General features: G+C 38.3%; 1 protein-coding gene across 1 annotated transcript; it reads left to right on the forward strand.

Annotated features, from left to right (window-relative positions):
- The first annotated feature begins 1,715 nt into the window (after positions 1-1,715).
- LOC118570551 (amine sulfotransferase-like) lies at positions 1,716-20,987 on the forward strand. The gene is made up of 6 exons (XM_036169130.1): positions 1,716-2,073; positions 5,163-5,371; positions 6,681-6,807; positions 7,819-7,913; positions 17,219-17,402; positions 20,629-20,987. The coding sequence occupies exons 1-6, from the start codon at positions 1,932-1,934 to the stop codon at positions 20,748-20,750; spliced, it is 879 nt and encodes a 292-aa protein (XP_036025023.1). The 5' UTR covers positions 1,716-1,931; the 3' UTR covers positions 20,751-20,987.
- The last annotated feature ends 5,487 nt before the right edge of the window (positions 20,988-26,474 follow it).

A 26,474-nucleotide genomic window follows, 5' to 3' on the forward strand; every position in this document is an offset into this window, starting at 1 on the left:
GGCCTGCCAGGACTACATGAACAAACCTTGTCTCAATAGTTTTTTTTCTTATTAATTTTGTTGTCCTCTTTTTCTTGAGGTTCAATACAAAAACACAAAGGGAACATACGTCAGCTTTTTCATTTTATAATCATTTTTCCTATTGTCACTAAAAATCTCTGATGTCTATTTCCATAGTGAACCTTCTTCATACCCTCTTTCCTCTCCCTGTTTTAGAGAATGAAATTTTCTGTCTCTCTCCCATTGTCCCTCTTTTCCCCCTCTCTCTGTCTTCCCCCTTCTCTTTCTCATAAAAGACAGCCCAGGTGAGTCACTGAGCACAATAAAGAACAAGTGAAAATTTCATCCAGTGTGCTTACAGCAGCATTCTGACCCTCCTACCCAGGATGGTCAGGATGGAGTACATAATGGCTCTTTGGCTAGTATGTGGAAGGTGTTGTGGGTGTTAGGTGAGGGGTGACAGTGACTCACTTCTGTTTCCTCTGTACTTCAGCAACAGTCTCTATGAATGGACTCTCCATTGGTCAGTGTTATATGCTGTGTATTTTCTTCAGCACATTCCAGAGGATAAATCTAAGTTTTCTTTTTCAGTACTAGTGTCATCTACCTCCACTGAAATTATATGTGTTCCTTTAGCCCAACCTTTTTATTCCCAACATTCTATAGTCAGGATGCTTGGACTTGAGCTGTCAGTTAGGGAACCTGCAAAGCAAGAGGTTCCCAATCAGGCATTATAAGTCATGGTCTAGTTAAGTGATTATCTACCCAATAGATATCTGTAAAGGAATTTGTCAGGTGACCTCCACATGAAGGTGATCCCAATACAGTCAATATCATCCATGCACATTGAGGCTAGCCTGGTCTACATACTGAGTTCTGGGCCAGCCTAGACTATATAGCGAGTCCTTGTCTCACGCAAATCATCCACACACCAAATTAAGTGTTGATTATTGACATGCAATTTAGTCAATGCTTTATTTTTTAGATTTTATCAAATTGAATTTCTTGGGGACAGAATTTTTAAAAATAAACAACTGGCACGGGGAAGTATTCTAGTGCTATGGTACTATCAGAACAGTGAGCATTCTCTGACCACCTTAACCTTTAGCAAGTTCTCTGGCAGATTCAGTGTAGATATATGGCTTCATCAAACATTGACAAGATCAGGTTTGTCTTGAGATTATTTGATTTATATTTTTAGTTCATTTATTATTTAGACTTAAATTGCAGTTCTGATTTTAGATTCTTTGTTTGGAAATTAAAATCAGAAAAGTTTCATAGGAGACCTTGCAACTATAAGTTACTATAACTCTAACTGTAAGTTACTGTAATTATAAATTACTTGCAGAAACACAAATGTTGCCCATTTCTAGAGCCACTAAGTCGGTAAGTTACAGAAGCCTCATTTCGAGGGAGCTGATTATCCAAACCCTACATCAAATACAAAAGATCGCCCTGGAGAGTTTCTTACTTTTGTAAGAATTAAAACATGCAGGTTAAAAAAAACCCCACAAAATATTCTAGATTATCTGTGTGGACTCTATCCAATTTTTGGTTATGAAATCCTTTGAGGGAGGCTATCTGGGTATCCTTGAATAATGTGGTTGACATCTCTGAAGCCCCATTTTCCCATCTGTATAGTTAGGATTTTAATAATCCTTCTCACATGGAATTACAGGGAAATTACTTAACATTTTATTTTTCTGTTCCTCGTATTTAATGAGGTGATTTGAAAAATAAAGCATCATTAAAGTATTTATGAAATTTAGATAACATAATCTATGAAATTTGTTTTTTAAATAAATATTTATATACATAAGATATTTAAATGGTGCTTGGCACATACTGACCTCTCGGTAATTATTACTCAGTACTGTATAATACTTGACACACAAAATGTATTCTATGTATTTACTTCTAGGTGAATAATCATGGACAGTACACATGAATACTTATTTAAATTTAAAGGATATAATTTTGAGAAATCTTTGGTGAACATTGAGCATTTAGAAACGATGGAAGATTTTGAAATTAGAGATGATGATCTCTTCCTAGTCACATATCCGAAATCTGGTAAGTGCCAGGAGTGGGTATGTGCCTTTAATGTCTTGTCTTTGCTTTAGTATTATGTGGGCAAATATGGCTCCTGTCAACTCACCAGCAGCAATAAACCTACACTTACATAACAATTTATGAGCAGACAAAATCTAAATGAAACCCCAATCTGTAGGACACAAAGCCACCATTGGAGAACACAATGTGCACTCTGGTGGAAAGTAGGAATGTTATGATAATGAGATGTACCACACAGAGCCAGGAGCAGACATTTGGTGAGCACTGACCTCTTTGGATTATTGTACGGGGATGACATAGTATGAAATAATTTCTCCTGGATGCAAATACACAAGTGCTTCATCGTTTAGGATTAATTTTCCATCATATATCACTTTCTTTAAAAGTATTCTACAGGAACTGAGGTCTACGTAATACAATTTAAGAAGCTTTTACACTCATGCATGCGTGTACACACACACCTTTTCTTGAGGTGTGAAGTCCAGTACAGAGCAGTGCTGGAACAGTGGAATCCTTCTAGGGACAGGAAAATTCTATCTCAGTGGTGACCTCTAAGTCTCCAGGGCCAACCCTTGGAGGTCTTGGTTTGGGCTTTTACTGTGGTGGATAGGATTTAAGAGATAAATCCATCCTCTTTAAATTTCACATGCCCTTTTAAAAATTAGTTTATGTATGGCTGTTGCTAAACACTGCAGACAATGGGATTGTAGATGGTTTGTCCAGAAAAGTCTTTTCAAGGTTGAGGTGGTAGCTCATCATGCAAAGTGAATGTCTTGGCCTTGCAAGCATGAGGACCTGTGTGGGGATCACTTAAATACTTGTAGGCCAGATGTGTCTCTAATCTTGACCTTTCAGTGGTGAGGCGGTAGACAGAGACAGGAGAATCCCCAGATGTTCATGAACCAGCTGGATGATATACCCAGAAAATGAGCATATCTCAACCAAGAGTGAAGGCAATCATACTCTGTCCACTACCCACGCACATCCTGCACTCACATATGAACATGTACATGCACCCATCTTTCTCTCACACACACTTGCCCACTATACATGTGCACCAAACACACACACACACACACACATTTACCGGCCATACACCACAAACACACACAGGCGCATGTACAAGCATGCAAAGATAAAAATATCACGTCAAAATCAATTTCATCATTCACTTCAAGGGCTGGTTGCCTTGCTTTCTACTTCTGGAATGTTAACGTGTGTCACAGAACTTCAAGACTCGGAGACCAACCACCTCATTTTACTGTGGATCCTGAACTCCAGACCTTACTTGTCAGGATTTGAAAAATGCATCATCTTTGTATATGCTAGCAAGTTAAACTGCTGCATTTTTATAAATATATGTGCAGTAAGATACTGGTCCAAAATAGAGGTTTTGGGTCTTGTTTTGTTTTACAGTTCACAGTACAGCCAACAGCAAGTGTGGCTTTCCTTTGAAGGGTCTCTTCCCACCAATCTTCACCTATTCCATCACTCTGGAAGCTCCTCTTAAGATATATTTTGTGAGACAAAATAGTTATTTGGAGATTAATTTTATTTTTCCAGTGTATAACCACACCAACATTTACAGAAATATTTTAGGAGATTCTTCTTTTTATGGACTTGGGACCAATTTGTGTCTAGATGTATATTTACACACTGCAACATGAGCTGTATCCTGGCTGTGGTCCAATACTGCCAACTACCATCCTAGCCTCATCATGGCAATAAGAGAAAAGTGTAAACCAAGCATCTTCATCCTATCTCACCCTTGGCTTTGTGCCTTAAATAGCCTGGCATTCCCTAGGGAATGACTAGCTGCTCCTGGAGGTCTTGGATGAAGTCTAGAACAATGATTATGAATGGTAATGAGCCATGCAAGATATCAGACACTTCAGTTGTTACACCTCCAGAGTCTGTGACATCTTCTCAAGAATGGTCATTTCAAAATTGCAGAGACAGTTTGATGAAATTCACCATGATCTCATCCTCCGAATAATGAGAGTGAATGCTCGTGTCAAAATTTACATTCAAATAATTTTGAATTGACACTAAAAATAAGGTCAAACATTAGTACCATTACATTTGATCACACCCACATTCACTTGAAATAGTGTTGGGTATTTATAAGTATTTCCCAAAGAGTTTCATTATTGTTATCTTATCTGAATGGCTACTAATCCAAGAATCAGTAAGTAAACTGGAAACCTGGACCTCTTCCTTCCCTACAGTGAATTTATTCATGGGAACTTGGACACCTAGGACTGAGCTTAAGCACAAAAAGGAAGGAACTGAACGCACATCAATTTTGTTAAGTTTTCTAAAATTGTGACAGCAAACTTCTAAGAAAGTCTCAGAGAGGAACAGGACTGCCTGTAACATACAATGAAAGGGCATCCAATGCCCTAGATAATTATATTTATGAAGATCAAGAGGAAATAACTCATAAGGCTCCAAACAATACAAAGAAGTAATTTTAGCACAGTGTATACATGTGTGATTTTATAAGAATGTACCCATGAATCTACAAATACTAGTTGCCAGTTAGAAGTTTGAAATACCACAAAGAGGCTTCTCATGGAACATAGAATACAGAGAAGCTATAGGAATAATTTGAATAATCACTATCAAGAAATCAGAACAAGCCGGGTGGTGGTGGCACACACCTTTAATCCCAGCACTCGAAAGGCAGAGGCAGATGGATCTCTGTGATTTCGAGGCCAGCCTGGGCTACCAAGTGAGTTCCAGGAAAGGCACAAAGCTACACAGAGAAACCCTGTCTCGAAAAACCAAAAAAAAAAAAAAAAAAAAGAAAAAGAAATCAGAACAAAATAACTATACAATTAAATTAAAAAGGGAACTCAGAACCCTGGATTTTATCTTTTCTAAGATACTGTTTCTTTTCTATGATATCTTTTCTATGTTATTTTTAAGTATAGATAAAAATCAAATAAAAGCTATCCTTGTGTGTTAGCATATATGGAATATTAAAAAAATACATCAGTCACTTTAAGATGGATGGTTTTACCACAGATAGTTATTACTTAAACCTACCTCATGATTGAAAACAGGATTGTTATCTATTTTCATAGGCACCATCTGGTCTCAGCAGATCCTCAGCTTGATTTGTTTTGAGGGCCACCGAAACAGGACTGAAAATGTGCCAACAGTGGACAGAGCACCGTTCTTTGAGTACAATATTCACAATTTAGACTATGTCAAAATGCCATCACCACGTATCTTCACTTCCCACCTTGCATATTACTTAGTACCAAAAGGTCTCAAGAAGAAAAAGGCTAAAGTATGTCATAGAGCTTAGTCACATTTTGGACAGATAAGTATTGGATAACAAATTATTTCAGTATTTATGCTATGATGATACGTCTCTCTGAACATTCTTGAGTGTGTCTCCTGGACACCCTTCCACCACCCTCCGTAGAATTTTCATATGTGAATAGAACAGCAGACTCAAATTCCAGAGTAGTCAGCTTATGGAGGTGGTGTATTATTTTGTAGGTTGTTGCTGGAACCAGCAAAGGATCACTTCTTGTTTTTCCTCTAGTAACTTGACACATTGGACTTAAATGTTTGCCAGTGTGGCAGTTATCAAATGGTCACTCACAGTGGTCTTAAGTTGTCCATCTGTACTCAATAATGGGATGAAACATGCTTGATGTTTATTGACCATGACCCATTAGAATTCGATGAAAAGGTTCTACCACTGGTACAGCTTTTCATTATTATAACTTTAGTATAATTTGCCTACTGATATGGATTCCATCTCTTCTGCATACAAACAGATTTATACATGTGGCTTTTCTCATGTTTTAGAACTTTGTGTAACTTAATGGTTTAAATTGGTTAGTAACATTCTTAATTTTAGTATAATCAAACATACTGACTTTTAAAAATATAAATTCACTATTTAATATTTTCTTTTTATTGTATTTTTATTATTTAAAGCAATTTTAAATTTAAATATATTTTGAACATATTCTTCTCCTCCCCCAGGTCCTTTCAGATCCTCTCCGTATCCCTATCCACCCAAGTTTAAGTTCTTTCTCAAAACACAAACAAAAGCCTAATACAACAACAATACCTTATTTAAGAAATATTTCTGTTTTTCAAGACTAGAATTACATTTGTTTTTTCTAATACTCTTAATAAACTTGCTACTTATTTATAATAGTAGAGAAAAATGTCTTTTTAAATTACATGTACATACTGTTAGTACTTGTACCAATGTAATAGTTCATTCTTATATTTCCACTTATTTTCAGTGCTATATATAAAATAGCTCAAAAACTCAATGACTATCAATTGCTATAGCATTAAGCTATATGGAAAACATGTTTACCATATTTATCAACTTTACAAATAATATATTTCTAGGATATGACCTGCGTTCTTGTACATGTCTGAAATACTATGTAAATGGAAGTATTCACTTTTTATTACATGAAACAAAAAGTTGATAATTGGCTGCATTTGCATAAATATTACCTAGATGAAAATAAAAATTTATTTGGATAAGAACTATGATATAATTGTTCGAAATGTATTTGAATAACCAAGAGTTACTAAAGCAACTTGGTGTTTTCTTTCTGCAGATTCTTTATGTTTACAGAAATCCCAAAGATGTTTTGATCTCGTATTTTCATTTTTCAAATTGGATTGTTTTGTTAGAAGCTACAGATACCATAGAACAGTATCTGGAAAAATTTCTAGATGGAAAAGGTAACTTCATTTATTCCCTCTCACTATTTATAAAGTCCAGATGATAGTTAAGCCATCTCAAAGTAGGTAACATATATCTAAGTGACGGAGCGGCAGTGAACCAACACAATCGGATACACAATAATTACCCTGCTGTGGTTCACTTGAGGGGCTCCAGCTTGCAGCGTTGTGTTATTTAGGAAGTACTTTGGCTACACAACAAGAGGCCTGCAAATATTTTATCCATTCTTTCTAGCTAATGGCATAGAAAGAGTCACACAGCAGAAGTTGAGGGTGAGTGTGTGCTCTCAGTGGCACACACTTGTTGGAAAACTGGAATTATTCATGCCACTACTGAGGAAAATTGACTAGTGAAAGAGGCTGGGGGTGTGGAATCAGAATCTCACACATTGCTAAAATTAGATTCAGGCTCTGCTTCATTGTAGCAAGGAAACACTGTTATTCAGAGAGAGGATACAAGAAATGAAGACACGTGACTTCAGAGAGAGGAGAAATATGAACATTTCTTAAGGAAAACTTTGAATTCAGATACGTGAACTTCTTTATTAAAAGACTTTAGATTGATTTATTTTGTTTTATGAGTGTTTTGCCTGGATGTCTGTATGTGCACAACATGTGTGCAGTGATTGCAGAGGTCAGAGGAAGGCATCCAATTCCCTGGAACTGAGGTTACATATGATTTCTGATCCCCCATGTGGGTGCAGAGAATCACATCTGGGTCCTTAGCAAGAGCAGCAGGGCTTTTACCACTGAGCAGTCCCTCCAGCCCCTGACCCAAGACTTTCTCAATGTCTGTCTTGCTATATCCCTAAATAGGTAGGTTGATAAGTTGGTATGAGCCTTGTGTAATTGTTACACAAAAATAACTTTTTTTAAAATAGTCAGGTAGACATCCAGTTGGAGGGGCTTCGTTTTTATTTCTGAATAGTCTAAACCAGAACAGAACAAATGAAGTTTGCTGCTCAGTAAGTATAGTGTCTTGACTTTGTTGCTCACTTATCTTCCCGTCAGTGCCAGGAAGCTGTTGGTTTGACCACATCAGAGGCTGGTATGAACACAGACATGATTTCAATATTATGTTCCTGAGCTATGAAGATATGAAGAAGGTAAGATGAGAAAATTGTTTTGAAAATTATTTCTCATCTCTGAGTTTAAACAGCACACTCCCAGGTGTCCTCATATCACACTCTTCCTTGGGTTCAGTATTGAAGGAGGTTCCTATCATCCAGCCTCTCCTTTATTGACTGGTCTGTCCCGAGGCTTTCTTTTTCCAGTGATCATCTCTTGTGATTCCTTCTAATGTATCCACCTGTGTCAATAAGACAACCTTATGTGTCTAGAATAGACTCATCTTTTAAAGATGTTATCAACCCTCTTTAATGATTTGTACTAGTAGATTCCGTAGGGTGTTGACATTCATGAACACAGCATGGTCTTATCCAATCACTCTTATTCCACCTATTGTTGTCTCAGGACTCTGTCCAATTCCTAATAATCACAGTTCAACTTTCAGAAAGACCATTATATTTTTTTTCTCCATAGGAGAGAGATATGATTTCTATTTCTTTGTATTGGTTGATTTCACTTAATCTGATATTTTAAGGTTCATCCATTACCAACACTGATTTTTACTTTTCTTTGTTGTAGTTGAAAACTAATGAACTAGATATTGTAACTGTAATTCTTGCTTGATAACTATTCTGTTATATGTAACTTTACTATGTTAAAGTTAAAACTTTCCTTTACCATTAGACAGAAAAGGGGAAATGATGTGGGACAATGCTTTTGTACACTGGTTTAATAAAACACTGATTGGCCAGTAGCCAGGCAGTAAGTATAGGTGGAGTGAGGAGACAAGGAGAATTCTGGGAAGACGAAGGGCAGAGTCAGGAGTCACCAGCCAGACACAGAGGAAGCAAAATGACAAGGCAGAACTGAGAAAAGGTACCAAGCCACGTGGCAAAACATAAATAAGAATTATGGGTTAATTTAATTGTAAGAGCTAGTCAGTAATAAGCCTGAGCTAATGGCCAAGCAGTTATAAATAATATTAAGCCTCTGTGTGATTATTTTATAAAAGGCTGTGGGACTGTGGGTGAGAGATTTGTCCCAACCACAGACCAGGCAAAACATAGGAAATCTTCACACTATACTAAGTATCTAAATAATACTCTATTTTTGTATTTATAGTGTGTTTTTATTCTTTTATACATTCCATGCTTTGACTAGGGAGAAGAATGCAACAGTATTGGATGTCAGTTATGTTTTGGAATGCTGACTTTATTTTCATTGGAATACAACAAGGAATGGTGTGACTGGGTTATATTGTGAGCCTTATTTTTTTTCCCCAAGACAGGGTTTCTCTGTGTAGTTTTGGTGCCTGTCCTGGATCACCTTCTGCAGACCAGGCTGGCCCCAAACTCACAGAGATCCACCTGCCTCTACATCCTGAGTGCTGGGATTAAAGGTGTGCGCCATTACTGCCCCTTTGTGGGCCTATTTTTAATTGTGTAAGATCTACACTGTTATTCATGGTGAATGCTCTTGCACTCAATATCTAATCTGGCACATTATTTTGAGTATTTAGGTTTTGTTTGTTTGTTTCTATGCTGGTAATTGAAACTGGAGTCTCATGCATGTCATACAAATGTTCTCATTTTAACTTACATTCTCAGAGTCTAGGGTTTTGGACAATTTTTAATTTTGTCTCCTTGAATTAATAACCAGAGTTATAGTTAAAGTTTTCAGGTAATCTATGACTCTATTTCTATCTAATGTGCTTTCCATTTCTTCAAGTCCCTTCATGGTCATTGCACAGTGAATTTATTTGTAGAAGTAAGTTACTAACTATGATGTCGTTATTGTATGGGCCACATGTGTTCCTTTCACATGAAAGAAAGATAAAGAAAAAAAAAGAGGCAGGCAGGCCCAACGGTGGGGGGTAAGGGTGGGGGGGGGGGGGGGGGGGGGGGGGGGGGGTGGCAGCCTAGACGCAATTGTAATAAAAACCAGAAGGCAGTAGTGGCGCACACCTTTAATCCCAGCACTTGGGAGGCAGAGGCAGGTGGATCTTTGTAAGTTTGAGGCCAGCCTGATCTACCTAGCAAGATCCAGGGAAGGTGCAAAATTACACAGAGAAACCCTGTCTCGAAAAACCAAAAAACAAACAAACAAACAAACAAAAAACAGAAACTGAGCTACCACCCGCTGAGGAGTTAATGAAAACAAGCTCCTAATCAAGAGCTCTGAACAGGGACACCTTTGATTCCAGCACCCAGGGAAGGGGTCGTCTCCATGGGACTAGACCAAGACCAGAACAGTTCTGCACACTGTCTGGGGCCAGCCCAGGGCCCAGCTGCCAATCCTGCGAATCCCAACAACTTGGAGGTGTTGCTGAGACTACCCTACTCAGCTGAAATCCATCCAGGAGAGGAACCAGAAACCTACAGTTTGCAGCCTGAGGAAACAAGAACAGCTGAGAAGTTGACAAAGGAGCAAAACTTGACCTGAGAACACAAAAAGACACCGCCCAGCCACCGATCCAGATCACCAGAATCACCGACTGTGAACAGGTAAGCTCCCATCTCCAGACAGGCAGATCAGGTCTCTAACTACTAGGCCCTACCCATTGGAGTCCCAGCAACCAGACAAATACCTTTCCCTACTCCTCCCCCCCCCCAAAAAAAAAACAAAGAAGAAAACTAACCCCTACAAACCTAACAACCACTGAAACCATAAGTACACCCTACATCAACTGGGAACAACTGCTCCCAGAGACAGAACCCACTAACACCAAATTAGCTAAACTGATCCCAACAGCACCAATTTAACAAAGAAATCCTAGTGAACCAAGACTAACAATTAGAACAAGAGAGGCACCTTCAGACACTGACACTGCCTGCACTGAGCAGAGGAAGAGATGAGTAGACGCCAGTGCAAAAACACAGGCAACAACATGAAGATCTATACGACAACATCACAACCTAGTGACTCCACACCTACAAGACCTAAACATACCATGGCAGAAGAATCACAAGAAATCAACCCTAAAAGTGACTATAAGGAGATGATAGAGGCCCTTAAAGAGGAAATGAAAAACTCCCTTAAAGAGGAAATAAATAATTCCCTTAAAGAGGAAATGAAAAACTCCATTAAAGAGGAAGTGAAAAACTCCCTTAGAGAGGAAATAAAAGATTGCCTTAAAGAAATGGAAGAAAAAACAAACAAAAAATCGGAAGAAATCAAAGAAAGTCAAGAAAAAGTAATTAAACAGATGAAGGAAACAATCCAAGATCTGAAAAATGAAATTGAGACAATAAAGAAAACACAAACTGAGGAAATGCTGGAAATAGAAACCCTGACTAAACAAAGAGGAACTACAGAAACAAGCATAACCAACTGAATGCAAGAGATGGAACAGAGAATCTCGAACAATGAAGACACAATAGAGAAAATAGATGTATCAGTCAAAGAAAACACTAAAGACAAAAAAGTCGTAGCACAAAACATCCAAGAAATTTGGGACACCATGAAAAGACCAAACTTAAGAATAATAGGGATAGAAGAAGGAGAATACCAAGTCAAAGGCACAGAAAACATATTCAACAAAATCATAGAAGAAAACTTTCCTAACCTAAAGGAAGAAATACCTATGAAATACAAGAAACTTACAGAACACCAAATAAGCTGGATCCAAAAAAAAAAAAAAAAAGTCCCCTTGCCACATAATAATCAAAACACTAAACATACAGAACAAAGAAAAAATATTAAGAGCTGCAAAGGAAAAAGACCATGTAACATATAAAGGCAAACCCATCAGACTTCTCAATAGAGACTATGAAAGATAGAAGGTCCTGGACAAATGTTATGCAGACACTAATAGACCATGGATGCCAACCCAGACTATTATACCCAGGAAAACTCAATCACCATAGACGGAGTAAACAAAATATTCCGTGATAAAACCAGATTTAAACAATACCTGTCCACAAACCCAGCCCTACAGAAAGCACTAGAAGGAAAAATCCAACCTAAAGAAGCTAAACATACTTATGAAAACTCAGGCAATAGATAATCCCACACCAACAAATACCAAAGAAGGACAACACAACACGACCACAAAAATAACAGGAACCAACAATCACTGGTCATTAATATCCATTAATATCAATGGTCTCAACTCACCTATAAAAAGATACAGACTAACAGAATGGTTAAGGAAACAGGATCCATCCTTCTGCTGCATACAAGAAACACACCTTAACTTCAAAGACAGATACTACCTCAGAGTAAAGGGCTGGGAAAAGGCTTTCCAAGCAAATGGACCTAAGAAACAAGCTGGTGTAGCTATCCTAACATCTAATAAAATAGACTTCAAACTAAAATCAATCAAAAGAGATCAGTATGGACATTACATATTTATCACAGGAAAAATACACCAAGATGAAGTCTCAATCCTGAACATTTATGCCCCAAATACAAAGGCACCCACATTCATAAAAGAAACATTACTAAAGCTTAAAACACACATCTAACCCCACACATTAGTAGTGGGGATTTCAACACACTACTCTCACCAAAAGACAGATCTACCAGACTTAAACTCAACAAAGAAATAAAGGACCTAACAGATGTTATGACTCAAATGGACTTAATAGATATCTACAGAACATTCCATCCTAACACAAAAGAGTATACCTTCTTCTCAGCACCCCATGGAACCTTCTTAAAAACTGACTACATGCTTGGTCACAAAACAAATCTCAACAGATACAAAAACATTAGAATAACCCCCTGTATCTTATCAGACCACCAGGCCTTAAAATTAGACTTCAACAACAACAAAAATTATAGAAAGCCTACAATCTCATGGAAACTGAATAATGCTCACCTGAAACATCAATGGGTCAAGGAAGAAATAAAGAAAGAATTTAAAGATTTCCTAGAATTCAATGAAAATGAAAGTACAACATACCCAAAGCAGTACTAAGAGGAAAATTCATGGCGCTGAATGCACACATAAAGAAGATAGAGAAATCTCAAATCAATGAATTAACAGCACACCTGAAAGCGCTAGAATAAAAAGAAACAAACTCACCCAGGAGAAATAGATGCCAAGAAATAATCAAATTGAGGGCTGAAATCAATGAAATAGAAACTAAGAGAACAATACAAAAAAATCAATGAAACAAAGAGTTGATTCTTTGAAAAAATCAACAAGATAGACAAACCACTAGCCAAATTAACCAAAAGGCAAAGAGAGAGCAACCAAATTAACAAAATCAGAAATGAAAAGGGAAACATAACAACAGACAACAAGGAAATCCAGAGAGTCATCAGGTCATACTTCAAAAACCTGTACTCCATAAAATTGGAAAATCTGGAAGAAATGGATAATTTTCTGGATAGATACCACATACCAAAGTTAAATGAAGACTAGAGAAACCATTTAAATAGACCAATAACCCCTAAAGAAATAGAAACAGTCATCAAAAGTCTCCCAACCAAAAACAAAGCCCAGGACCAGATGGCTTTAGTGCAGAATTCTACCAAACTTTCAAAGAAGAACTAATTCCAACACTCTTCAAATTGTTCCACACAATAGAAACAGAAGGAACACTACCAAACTCTTTCTATGAAGCTACAATTACCCTGATACCCAAACCAAACAAAGATGCAACAAAAGAAGAGAATTACAGACCAATCTCCCTCATGAACATTGATGCAAAAATACTCAACAAATTATTGGCAAACTGAATCCAAGAATACATCAAAAAAATTATCCATCATGACCAAGTAGGCTTCATCCCAGGGATGCAAAGATGGTTCAACGTACAAAAATCTGTCAATGTAATATACCATATAAACAAACTGAAAGAAAAAAAAAAAACATGATCAACTCATTAGATGCTGAAGAAGCCTTTGACAAAATCCAATCCCCCTTCATGATAAAGAGATCAGGAATACAAGGAACATTCCTAAACATAATAAAGGCAGTTTACAGCAAGCCAACAGCCATTATCAAATTAAATGGAGAGAAACTCAAACCAATACCACTAAAATCAGGAGCAAGACAAGGCTGTCCACTCTCCCCATATTTATTCAATATAGTACTAGAAGTTTTAGCTAGAGCAATAAGACAACAAAAAGAGATCAAAGAGATACAAATTGGAAAGGAAGAAGTCAAACTTTCACTATTTGCAGATGATATGATAGTATACATAAGTCACCCCCAAAACTCTACCAGGGAACTCCTATAGCTGATAAACTCCTTCAGTTAAGTGGCAGGATACAAGATCAGTTCAAAAAAATCAGTAGCCCTCCTATACACAAATGATAAAAGGACTGAGAAAGAAGTCAGGGAAACATCACCCTTTACAATAGCCACAAATAATATAAAATACCTAGGGATAACACTAACTAAACAAGTGAAGGACCTTTTTGATAAGAACTTTAAATTTCTAAAGAAAGAAATTGAAGAAGATATCAAAAAATGGAAGGATATACCATGCTCATGGATAGGTAAGATTAACATAGTAAAAATGGCAATCTTACCAAAAGCAATCTACAGATTCAATGCAGTCCCCATCAAAATCCCAACACAATTCTTCACAGACTTGGAAAGAACAATACTCAACTTTATATGGAAAAACAAAAGACCCATGATAGCTAAAAGAATCCTGTATGGCCTGGACAGGTGTCTCCATGACGGTTAAGGTGACCTGCCAACATCCCACGAAACCTAAGTCAGAAGCTCACTTTTTAGTAAAAGGAGGGGACCTATAGGTCCCTGACCCCCGTTTTGGGTAACTGTTGCCTTGCTTGCCAACCTTGACCTTGATTATCCTCCCTATGCTAATTCCCTGTGAGATTCCACCCTGCTGAATGCTTAAGGGAAGCTCCTTGTCTGTGTATCCGGCATATTGGGCATTAACAGCTTAGATACAAGATTGTAAAACACCAGGAGCCAGGGTGGAGATTTAGCTTAATGGTAGAGCAGCGCTTGCCTAGCAAGCACAAGGCCCGGGGTTCAATCCTCAGCTCCAAAAACAAAAAAAAAAAAAAAAAAAAACCCCCAAAAAACAAACAAACAAACAAACCAAACCAAACCAAACAAAAAAAAACATCAGAAGCGAACGTCTGCCCTCCAGGGTTCTCCCATTGTGCTGTAAGCCTGTATTTAAGACCTTATCCCTCCTTCAATAAACTGCATTCAGGAGGAGGAGGAGGAGGAGGAGGAGGAGGAGGAGGAGGAGAAGGAGAAGAAGGAGGGATCAAGATCATGATGGGGAAACCCACAGAGACAGCTGACCAGTGCTAGTTGGAGCTCACTGACTCCGGACTGACAGCTCGGGAACCTTCATGGGACTAAACTAGGCCCGCTGAATGTGGGTGACAGTTGTGTGGCTTGATCTGTTAGTGGGGTCCCTGGCAGCAGGACCAGGACTTATCCCAGGTACATGAACTGACTTTTTGGAACCCATTCCCTGTGGTGGGATACCTTGCCAGCCTTGATACAATGGAGAGAGGCTAGGCTCTCCTTCCACTTGGTATGCCAGACTTTGTTGACTACCATGAGAGGCCTTACCCACTCTGAGGAGTGGATGGGGATAGAGTGGGAGGGAGGGGGAACTGGGGTTGATATGTAAAATAAAACAATTTTAATAAATAAATATATTAAAAAGAAAAAAAAGAAAGATAAAGAAAGGAAAGCGGTGTGAGAATGCCATGAAGAGCAGCAAGTCAGTAGGAGCATCCCCACAACTCTACTTCAGTTCCTGCCTTTAGTTCCTGAGTTCTCTTGAAGATGGACTATCACCTCCAAGGTGAAATAATTCCTTTTCTTCCGACATTGTTTTGGTCAGTGTTTTATCACAATGGAAACCAGACAAATATAGATAAAGTGTTCTGTAAATAGTTGTTATATCTTTTTAATCTGTGGTGAAATTTAACTGAGTTTTGTATGTTGATTTTTAATTTGGATGGCCTATTTAGAATTGAAAATAAGGTGTTGAAATCAGCCACCAATATTTTCTCAGGGTCTATCTGGAATTTTTTGTCCATTGGTATTTTTTTTTCATTAAAATGGAAGTCACAATTTCATATTTAAAATTTTAGTACATATATTTTTCTCAAACATTTTGTTACAAGTGACAGTAATTTAATGCAGAGCCATTTATATAAATTATGACAGTCGATTAAAATGATTCATGGAGTTCCAGAAAAAGAACTTGTGTCACATTCTCTATTTATAGAATGACTATAGCGTTTTTGGGTTCCATGATTTTTTACTAACTTTTGAAATCTGGAAAGTATGAATACTGCAAACTTAACCACTTCTTTCAAGGTTATTTACCCATTCAGTATCTTTTCAAATAAATTTTGCAGTGAGTTTTTCTATTTTTTTTTAATTGAGATCTTAAGAACTTCATTGAATGCAGATTGTTTTGGATGTTATCTTAAAGTTACTGTTTTGCAATTCTTATATATTAGACAATTGTCTGTTATCTTGTATTTTTTTAGTAATGGCTGGATAGTTTCAATAGGCTAGTCTCACTGCCTTTCTTAACTTTTAGATTTTTCATTAATTTTAATTAATTAAATCTTAACTGCTAAGATTTTTGGTGTTATTGATGCAGTGTTGATGCAGTTTCCTTATTAATGTATAGAAATTCACCTAGTATTTGTGTGGTTTTGATTTTGTACACTACAGCATAGTAAAACAGCATTGGTTAGCATTTTCTGCACTGGAAACCACATGATCTACTTAGTATGATTCTAGATTACAATCTTCTTTACCTTTTATTGCCCAATTGTTCTGTTATTTATTTGTTACCAGTGTTGTAGTAAAGAGAGGTCGGAGCCAGGCGATGGTGGCGCTTGCCTTTAATCCCAACACTCAGGAGGCAGAGCCAGGCAGATCTCTGTGAGTTCGAGGCCAACCTGGTCTACAGAGTGAGATCCAGGAAAAGGTGCAAAACTACTCAGAGAAACCCTGTTTTGAAAAACACACACACACACACACACACACACACACACACACACACACAGAGAGAGAGAGAGAGAGAGAGAGAGAGAGAGAGAGAGAGAGAGAGAGAGAGAGAGAACGGAATGTTTGAGTGATTCCAACACTACCTGAAAGTCTTTATATGTATATCTACTACTAAGATTGATTATATGTGTTTACATGTAGCCTTTTGATTTGAAATACTTTCTACTGCTGTGTGCTGTGTTTTCCTGAATGTTTTTTCTATTATCAATTGTAATAATCACATTAATTAATTTTCCCCTTTGATTTTGTTCAGCCATCTTTGCTGTCCAAGAGGGAATCTTAGTGTTCATGCCACATGGTTGGCTGAGACTCACACCCCCATCATAAAGTCATTAATTTCTCAACCCATGACTTCTTTAGGACCTCAGGAACTCGGTGATTAAAATCTGCAGTTTTCTGGAGAAAAAACTGAGTGAAGAGGATGTGGATGCTGTTGTGAAACAAGCTACGTTTCAGAACATGAAATCTGACCCACGAGCAAATTATGAAGATATTATAAATAGTGAATACAGCGTGAGAAACAAAGGCTATTTCATGCGCAAAGGTAAGAAACACCTTTATTTGTCCTAATAAAAGTGCTGAGACTTCCCCGAATCTCTTCCCTTGGAGCAAAAGTACTGTGCTTCCAATGTGTTTCTCCAGGTGATAAAGGTTCTGGGAACCTAGAGAACATAATAAATCTTAATGGACACTGAACTAATAGAGTTTCTCTGGAAATCTAATGGCAATTTAACAGAAAACATGATAGTTTTACTTATTTAATAAGTGTGGCTTTCCTTCTTTATAGCTCATATGACTCAACTCTCGTAAAGCATGCCAGTAGTCTTGACCTAGGCAATGGATATTTTAGAGGAAACAATTCAAAATTGGGTGATTTCATTTATTTTGAAAGAAAGTCATGCTGCTTGGTCCAGGCTGGATCGCAGACACTTTGTAGCTCAGGCTGGCCTGGAACTTGGCCTCCTCCTGCCTCTTGCTTGCAAGTGCTGGGACTGGACTTGAGGCATCACTCTTGGATTAGTCCAGGAGAATTTTAATTTTACTTATTTATTTCTTTTGGGGTATTATCAAACTTATCCCACTGTATATCTGAAGTGAAGGAGGTTAATCACTCCTTCCTCACCTGCCACTCTCCTCCGTTACAGTAATTACAGTTGGGTCTCGCATACCCTGTCTTCTGTGATTCACTTTTCTATCAACAATTGAGATTTTATTTTCATTTTCAAGACACAGCCTCATGCATGTGACTCAGGCTGGTTTTGAACTTGCTATGTGTAACTGAGGATTACCTCTAACTCCTAGCATTGCCTCTACTTCCCATGTGGTGGGGACACAGGCATGGACAACCATATGCAGGTATTGTGACCTAGTTATGTGCCAGCAGCTGACAAGAAAGAATGACCTCCCCTAAATTGATACTCTTTAACCTCATAAGTCAAATTTTTAATTCATTATATTATTTAATGTAACATTCCAAAACATAATTTGACATGTGTTTTGATTACTTTTCGATAATTCATCACTTACCATTATAATGATGGACATTGACTATAAATAATTTTAAATGTTTTATTGAAATTGATGTAGATTTTGATAATTTTCAAAAATGTTCCTTTTTTTTCTCTTCTCCCATTTAACATCCCTTTACTTCTTATTCTCCAACTAGACCAATGCTCATCAATTCTTATACCAATATTAGTTTCCCATCCTTCAAACGCAAGGAATACAGTTTGTATAATCACATGTTATAGCAGAAAATACCCTGTGCTTGTTTCCATTTTAAAAGCTGCAATGGTGGTTGTAAATGTGTACAACTGTGCTGCCCTCTGTGACCTTAACATCATTAGTTGAAGGTTTTTGGGTTTAATTTTACAATGAGAATTGAGGAACTGACAAGTTTGAATTCTATGTATGTCTCACACACACACACACACATGAAACACACATTTGGGGTAAATAATAAAATAATTTTTAAAAAGTCCTCTAATTGTGGCACTATGCATTTACACTTCTTCTGGCCTTTACATACTCTTTAATTTTTATTAGAAATTTTAATTAAAATATGGTATAATTTGCCTCCTTCCCTGCCCTTCTAACCCTTGGCATGCTCCTTCCCTCCAGACTCTCTCATGTGCTCTCCTCACTCCCTCTTAAACTGATGGCCTCATTTTGATTCTTATTGTTACATATGTCAATGCAGAAGTATATGAATACAACCTGCTGACTCCTTTACTAAGAGTCATGTGGTGTATGATTTCAGGGCTAACCACTTTGTATTGGTTAACCAGTTAGTGGCCTCATCCTTGGGAGTGGTAAATTCTCCTTCTCTCAGCACTCATTAGTTGCCTCTTCCTTGTCTAGAGGTGGGACCCTTGAAAGTTCCTCCTTCCTTGTTAGCCTGCCCATTGATATTATCATTGTTCAGGTCTTGCTCAGGCAGCTATGTTCTTGAGATATCAGGAGGTATAGCATCTCTGTCACTTCTAGGAGGCACAGTATCACTCTTAAAATCTTTCTGCCCCCTCTTCCACAATGTTCCTGAGTCTTAGGTTCAGGATTCCTGTTTTAGGTGTGTTCATTGGTGCTGAACTCTACAGAAGCCACTGGTAGCTACCATTATGAATTGTTATAGTTTTCTGTAATGGTTTCTGTTTGTTTTAAAGAGAAACTTCTTTGATGAAGCGTGAGAGCTACACTTATCTGTGGTATAGGGATATGTTTTAGAATGCAGCTAGGAATCATTCTCATCTTTTAAACTGGTGGTAGTAGGTTCTTTTCTAAAAAACATGCCTTTAATCCCAGCACTTTGGAGGCACATGGAGGCCAATCTCTAAGATCAAAGCCAGCCTGCTCTACAAAGCAAGTTCCAGGACAGCCAGCATTACGTAAAGAAGCCCTGTCTCAAAAAAAAGTAAAAAATAAAGTAAAATCCACCACCTTACAAGCCTTAAATAGTTAGCTTTATCCCAGCAATGTGGAGCCGACTCAACATATGTAAGCCCATAAATGTAATGAACCATATAAATGTACTTAGAGACAATCATCACATGACTATCACAAAAGATGCAGAAAAAGCCTGTGGCAAAAATCTAACATACTTTTATGATAACAGTTCTAGAGAGACTTGGAGTGGAGGGAACACACCTTCACATAATAAAGACTATACATGATACATGTATAGTCAACATTATCCTGAACTGAGAGAACCTTAAAACTGTCTCATGAAAACTAGGGATGAGACAGGACTGTCCACGTGTCCATTTCTCTTTTTAACAAAGCGACTGAAGTGCTAGAACAAGGCAAGAGAAGGAAATTCAAGAGATATGGACAGGAAAAGAAGAAACCAAATTATCCCTATTTGAATATGACATGATATTACACATAAAAGAACCAAAAAATTCCAACAAAAACCTGTAGAAACATGTAGCATGAATCTTAACACGTCTTATTAATGATGCTTAACATGTAGTAGAACACACTTCAAAATTTCTCATGTATTTATATTTGTTATGGTTTTTGTTGTCTGCTAAAGATTGGTTATGACTGGTTAAATAATACAAGGGACAGTAATGTAATATATTTATTGTGTTATTGCATAGGTTTCTTTCGCTGCTCAGTCTTCCATAAAGAAAGGTGAGGTACTAAATTCCACAGAGAACTCACAAAAACTTTGCAAGGGTTGGAGAAGATACTGAAGTTGCTTAGAGTGACCTTTGCTTTGGCAGTTTCATTTACTCACCTATGTGCTGTCCCTGTGCTTATCCCACTAGGTACCATTGGAGACTGGAAACATCATTTAACTGTGCATCAGAATGAAAGATTTGACATGATATTCAAGAGGAACATGAAAAATTTTCCCTTGAAGTTTGTCTGGGATGTAAATGAAGAATAGAATTCTAATGTTAGTATAAAAGAAACATAAAAGTCAATTAAGCAGAAGGCATACTTTTATATCAATATTGATATGTTTCTGTATCTTAATCATTAAATGCCAAACTTTATTAAGGAACAAAATGAGTAAACTATGCCTGGATAAATTGCAATAAGTTTAATGAATGATTTCAAATTTCAAAATTAAATTAGTTTGGTTCTAGTTAGCATTGGTACTGTGCACTAAAAGCATAAAAGATGGTGCTTTGTGATGTAGAAAAAAATCACTGCAAAGAGTTCTCTGTAGTGTGTGGTGGTATTGTGTTCCCCAAAATATTGTGCACCCTCATAAATTTATCTGGGGTCAGAGAACAGCCAGCCACTAGATACAAAGCCAAAAATGGTGGCTAGAAAATGGGTCAGAGCAAGCCATAGCAGAAGCTGGGTGGTGGTGGTGCAAGCCTTTAATCCCAACACTTGGGAGGCAGAGCTAGGCGGATCTCTGTGTTCAAGGATACAGCCAGCATGGAGACACAAGCCTTTAATCCCAGGGAGTGACGGCAGAAAGTAGAAAGATATATAAGACATGAAGACCAGAAACTAGAAGCATTTTGGCTGATTAAGCATTCAGGCCTTAGAGCAGCACAGTTCAGCTGAGATTCATGTGGATGAGGACTCAGAAGCTTCCAGTCTGAGGAAACAAGAACACCTGAGGAACTAGCAAGGTGAGGTAGCCGTGGCTTGTTCTGTCTCTCTGATCTCCCCACGTTCACCCCAATAATTGGTCTCAGGTTTGATTTTATTAATAAGAACCATTTAAGATTCCTGCTACAGTAGTGAACAAATTTTCTTCATATTCTATGATGAAATTTTGAATCAAGAACTCTGGAGAAATGGCGCAGCCTGAAGAAGACTCTGGTTAAATTCCCAGCACCAACATGGCAGCTCACAACTATCTATAACTCTAGTCCATGTGATCAAACACTCTCATACAGACATGAGTGTGGGCAGAACACCAATGGAAATAAAAAATTAAATTTTTTTGTATCAAAAAACATCTTCCCATTAACACAATGAATCTTCAACTTTTACTGACTCAAGATAGTGGGAGAGGGATATTAGAATTTTTAATTTGGAAAATTATAACCAAGCATTGAATAAAAATCAGAACTGACAAGAACCAGAAAAGAATGAAGAAGATGTACTTCCCTACTTAAAAAGGCCTAAACTTTTAGTTCATTGTTTTTGTTGTTTGATGACTTTATACTTATATACAATGAATCTTTGTTACTATTTTTACCAACATTTGTGGATGATGCACTTAAGATTTTCTTTTGCCCTTACATATAATGTAATTGATACTGTGAACTAAATTTTAAGCTAGTACCTGGGGAAATATCTAGGACATACTTAAATGTCTCCAAAGTCTGTCCTAGTGAATGAAATGCACATGAAATTATTGACTCAGTTTTAAAACCGTAACAACAGACTCACACCTAAGAGCTGAGCACACAGCAGTTACTACGTCCTTGAGGATGGGGACCTGAGCAGCTAGTGTACTTCCACAGTGGCTCTCACTAGGCCTGGAGAGTGAGGTGACAACCAATAGTTGTTCCACCACAAGGCTGGGTGCCTCAGCAGTCCCTATCAGCCGGAAGAAGCCTGGAAGGTCCCTGGAGACTTGGTGGTCCTATTCTACAAGAAAGGCTTGAAAACACTGGTTCTGACATCAGGGAAGGGACCAACAGCAGCAGCAGCAGCAGCAACAGGACAAATCACCAGGGTGGTGAGAGGGAAGGACAAGAGGAGAAATGGAGGAAAGCTCTTCCTTCTGCCACACCCTTTAATCTGGGCTACTATCAGCAGGTTCAACAATTGGGAAGGGTCTTTCCATATCAACTAAGGCAGGAGACTTATTTAGGGGAGGCTGTCTACTTAGATATTCTAATTTATGGCACGTTGATGCATGTGAAAACTAACCATAATGTGGTGGTATTGTGTTCCCCAAAATATAGTGCACCCTAATAAATCCTTTTTTCCCTTTTTTTCCTTTTTATTAAAATAGAAAAGGGGAAATATGTTGATATTTTATTTGTACTGAAATGTGATTTTATTTGTATATTAATAAAGTTGCCTTGGGGTCAGAGCAATAGCTGAGAGCTGAAAACCTTACCCTTCACTGCTGCTGCTGTCTTTCCTTTCCACAAGAGGCCTACTTCCTGTGTCCTATCTTTTTTTTTTCTCCTTTTTAAAAATTTATTATATTTGTGTTTTAATTTTACACATCAGCCATGGGTTCCCCTGTCCTCCCCCCTCCTGCCCCCACCCCCACCTTCCCCCCATCCTCTCCCCTCCATTCCCATCTCCTCCAGGGCCAAGACTCCCCTGGGGATTCATTTAAACCTGGGGATTCAGTACAGGCAGGCCCAGTCCCCTCCTTCCAGGCTGAGCAAAGTGTCCCTGTGTAAGCCCAAGGTTCCAAACAGCCAGCTCATGCACTAAGGACAGGTCCCGGTCCCACAGCCTGGGTGCCTCCCAAACAGTTCAAGCTATTCAATTGTCTCACTTATCCAGAGGGCCTGATCCAACTGGGGGCTCCACAGCCTTTGGTTCATAATTCATGTGCATCCATTCGTTTGGCTATTTGTCCCTGTGCTTTTTGCAATCTTGGTCTCAACAATTCACGCTCTTACAGTCCCTCCTCTTTCTCGACAATTAGATACCTGGAGCTCCACCTGGGGAGTTATTGGACGATAGATATTGGATGAGAGTTCCAGCATGACTGTTAGGGTGTTTGGCCATCTGATCACCAGACTAGGTCACATCAGGCTTTCTCTCCACCATTGCCAGCAGTCTACAGTGGATGTATCATTGTGGATTTCTGGGGACCTCTCTAGCACTTTGCTTCTTCCTGTTCTCATGTGGTCTTCATGTATCATGGTCTGTTATTCCTTGTTCTCCCTTTCTGTTCTTGATCCAGCTGGGATCTCCTGCTCCCCTAAGCTCTCTTTCCCTCAAACCTTGCCCTTCATTACTCCCACTGTCGTCCAGGTTGTTCATGTAGATCTCATCCATTTCTCTGTCATTGGGTGATCCTTGGGTCTTTCCTAGGGTCCCGTTTTCTAGGTAGCCTCCCTGGAGTTGTGTAGCAGTCTAGTCATCTTTGTTTTACATCTAGTATCCTCCTATGAGTGAGTACATACCATGTTTGTCCTTCTGAGTCTGGGTTACCTCACTCGGGATGATTTTTTTCTAGATCCATCCATTTGCCTGCAAAACTCATGATGTCATTGTTTTTCTCTGCTGAGTGGTACTCCATTGTGTATATGTACCATATTTTCTTTATCCATTCTTCAGTTGAAGGGCATCTAGGTTGTTTCCAGGTTCTGGCTATTACAAACAATGCTGATATGAACATAGCTGAGCAAATGCCCTTGTGGTATGATTGAGCATTCCTTGGGTATATGCCCAAGAGTGCTACAGCTGGGTCTTGGGGGAGATGGATTCCCAATTTTCTAAGGAAGCACCATATTGATTTCCAAAGTGGCTGTACAAGCTTGCATTCCCACCAGCAGTGGAGGAGAGTTCCCCTTGCTCCACATCCTCTCCAGCATAAACTGTCTTCTGTGTTTTTTATCTTAGCCATTCTGACTGGTGTAAGGTGGTAACTCAGAGTCGTTTTGATTTGTATTTCCCAGATAATTAGGGATGTTGAGCAATTCCTTAAATTCTTTCAGCCATTTGAGCTTCCTCTGTTGAGAATTCTCTATTTAGTTCTATAGACTTTCTGTTCTGCCTTCTCATTGGTTGTAAACCCAGGCACAAATAGTGGTGGTGGGACCATGGAGGCAGTGACTGCTGCTGTGAGTTGCCAGCTCCTTCTCATCGTGTCGGTGACTGCAATGATGCTACTACTTTGGACAAAGGGTTTTTACTACTGCTTGTTCAGAGAAGAATTCCCAAGGCCATCGTGTTACAAGAAAGCATCAGCAAAGGTCAATTTGGAAAAGTTTGACAAGACAAATAGTGGGGAGAAATTGCTGTGAAGATTTTCTCTTCTAGGGAAGAACATTCATGGTTCAGAGACAGACATTTATCAGACTGTGATTGCTCTAAACCACAGAGGAGGAAAAAAAAATGGCTGTAGGGAACCATGACCATGCCTAACAGTGACTTTGAAATCTTCAAAAGGATGACAGGATCCCACAACAATGATTCCACATGGACTATGATAAAGCCATTAAGCTGATTAACACCAAGGAAAGATCAACTCTGGACTACAAACTACTCAGGACAATTTGAGATGGCTAGCTCAGATGATCCAGCCTGACAGACTGCTTGAACAAGGACTTGAAACAAGCCCTGCACTTTCTCATTATGCAGTGGCTGGACAAATGATACAGGACTTGACAATTAACCCAAAAATAGAGTTTGTGTTTAAAAAAGAAAAAGAATATAGATATGAGGTAGATCACTGAATCTACCCTGAGAAAAAAAGATAAAGAAATAATAGGATAAATGGGTAGATCATTGAATCTACACTAAAAAGAAACAGGAAAAAATATAAAAATGACAAATGGTAGATTACTGAATCTATTATGAAAAGAAAAATACTTTTAAAATGGAACTACTTGTTTTACATAGGAGAAGTAACAAAAAAAATTTTGCCTGAGTTTATCAAATGTTACTGGACTGGACATTGTTATATATAATGGAGTTTTTCGCCTGAATCTGTTAAATGTTAATGGACTAGACATCATTAATATAATTTTGACTGTGTATATTGTATATACTTATTGGATATAATTTTTCTTGTATTGTAACCTTTTTAAATTTTAGACAAAAAGCGGAAATGTGGTGGTATTATGTTCCCCAAAATATTGTGCACCCTAATAAATTTATCTGGGGTCAGAGAACAGACAGCCACTAGATACAAAGCCAAAAATGGTGGCTAGAAAATGGGTCAGAGCAAGCCATAGCAGAAGCTGGGCGGTGCTGGTGCACGCCTTTAACCCCAGCACTTGGGAGGCAGAGCTAGGCAGATCTCTGTGTTCAAGGATACAGCCAGCATGGAGACACATGCCTTTAATCCCAGGGAGTGATGGCAGAAAGTATAAAGTTATATAAGACGTGAAGACCAGAAACTAGAAGCATTTTTGGCTGGTTAAGCTTTCAGGCTTTGGAGCAGCACAGTTCAGCTGAGACCCATTCGGATGAGGACACAGAGGCTTCCAGTCAGAGGAAACAGAATCAGCTGAGGAACTGGCGAGGTGAGGTAGCTGTGGCTTGTTCTTTCTCTCTGATCTTCCAGCATTCACCCCAATAACTGGCCTCAGGTTTGATTTTATTAATAAGACTCTTTAAGATTCCTGCTACACCATAATAATTTCTATTCTTAGTCACGGGTAGCAGTTTCTTTAGCCTCGGTTTGTTGGCTGTAGAGATAGCTGTGTTCAATTCACACCTGTGATGAAGGGCAGGTGGCCAAAATTCAGATGACTGAAGTGCTAGGGGAGTCTGGGGAATGGTAGAAATAAATATAGATAAATAAATAGTAGATACAAATATGGTAGAGGTTTGAAGGGGGACATACATAGGCATTAAAGACTATCTGGAGTGTGACCTAGTGAAAGAGTTCTTTAACTCAGTACCAAGAAAGAAAAAGAATGAAAGAAAGAAAGGAAGGAAGGAACAAAGAGGGGAGGGAGAAGGGAGGGAGTGGGAATGTGAGTGTGTAAAGAAACGG

The sequence above is a fragment of the Onychomys torridus genome, chromosome 19 (genome assembly GCF_903995425.1).
Source record: "Onychomys torridus chromosome 19, mOncTor1.1, whole genome shotgun sequence".
Classification (NCBI taxonomy): Eukaryota; Metazoa; Chordata; class Mammalia; order Rodentia; family Cricetidae; genus Onychomys; species Onychomys torridus.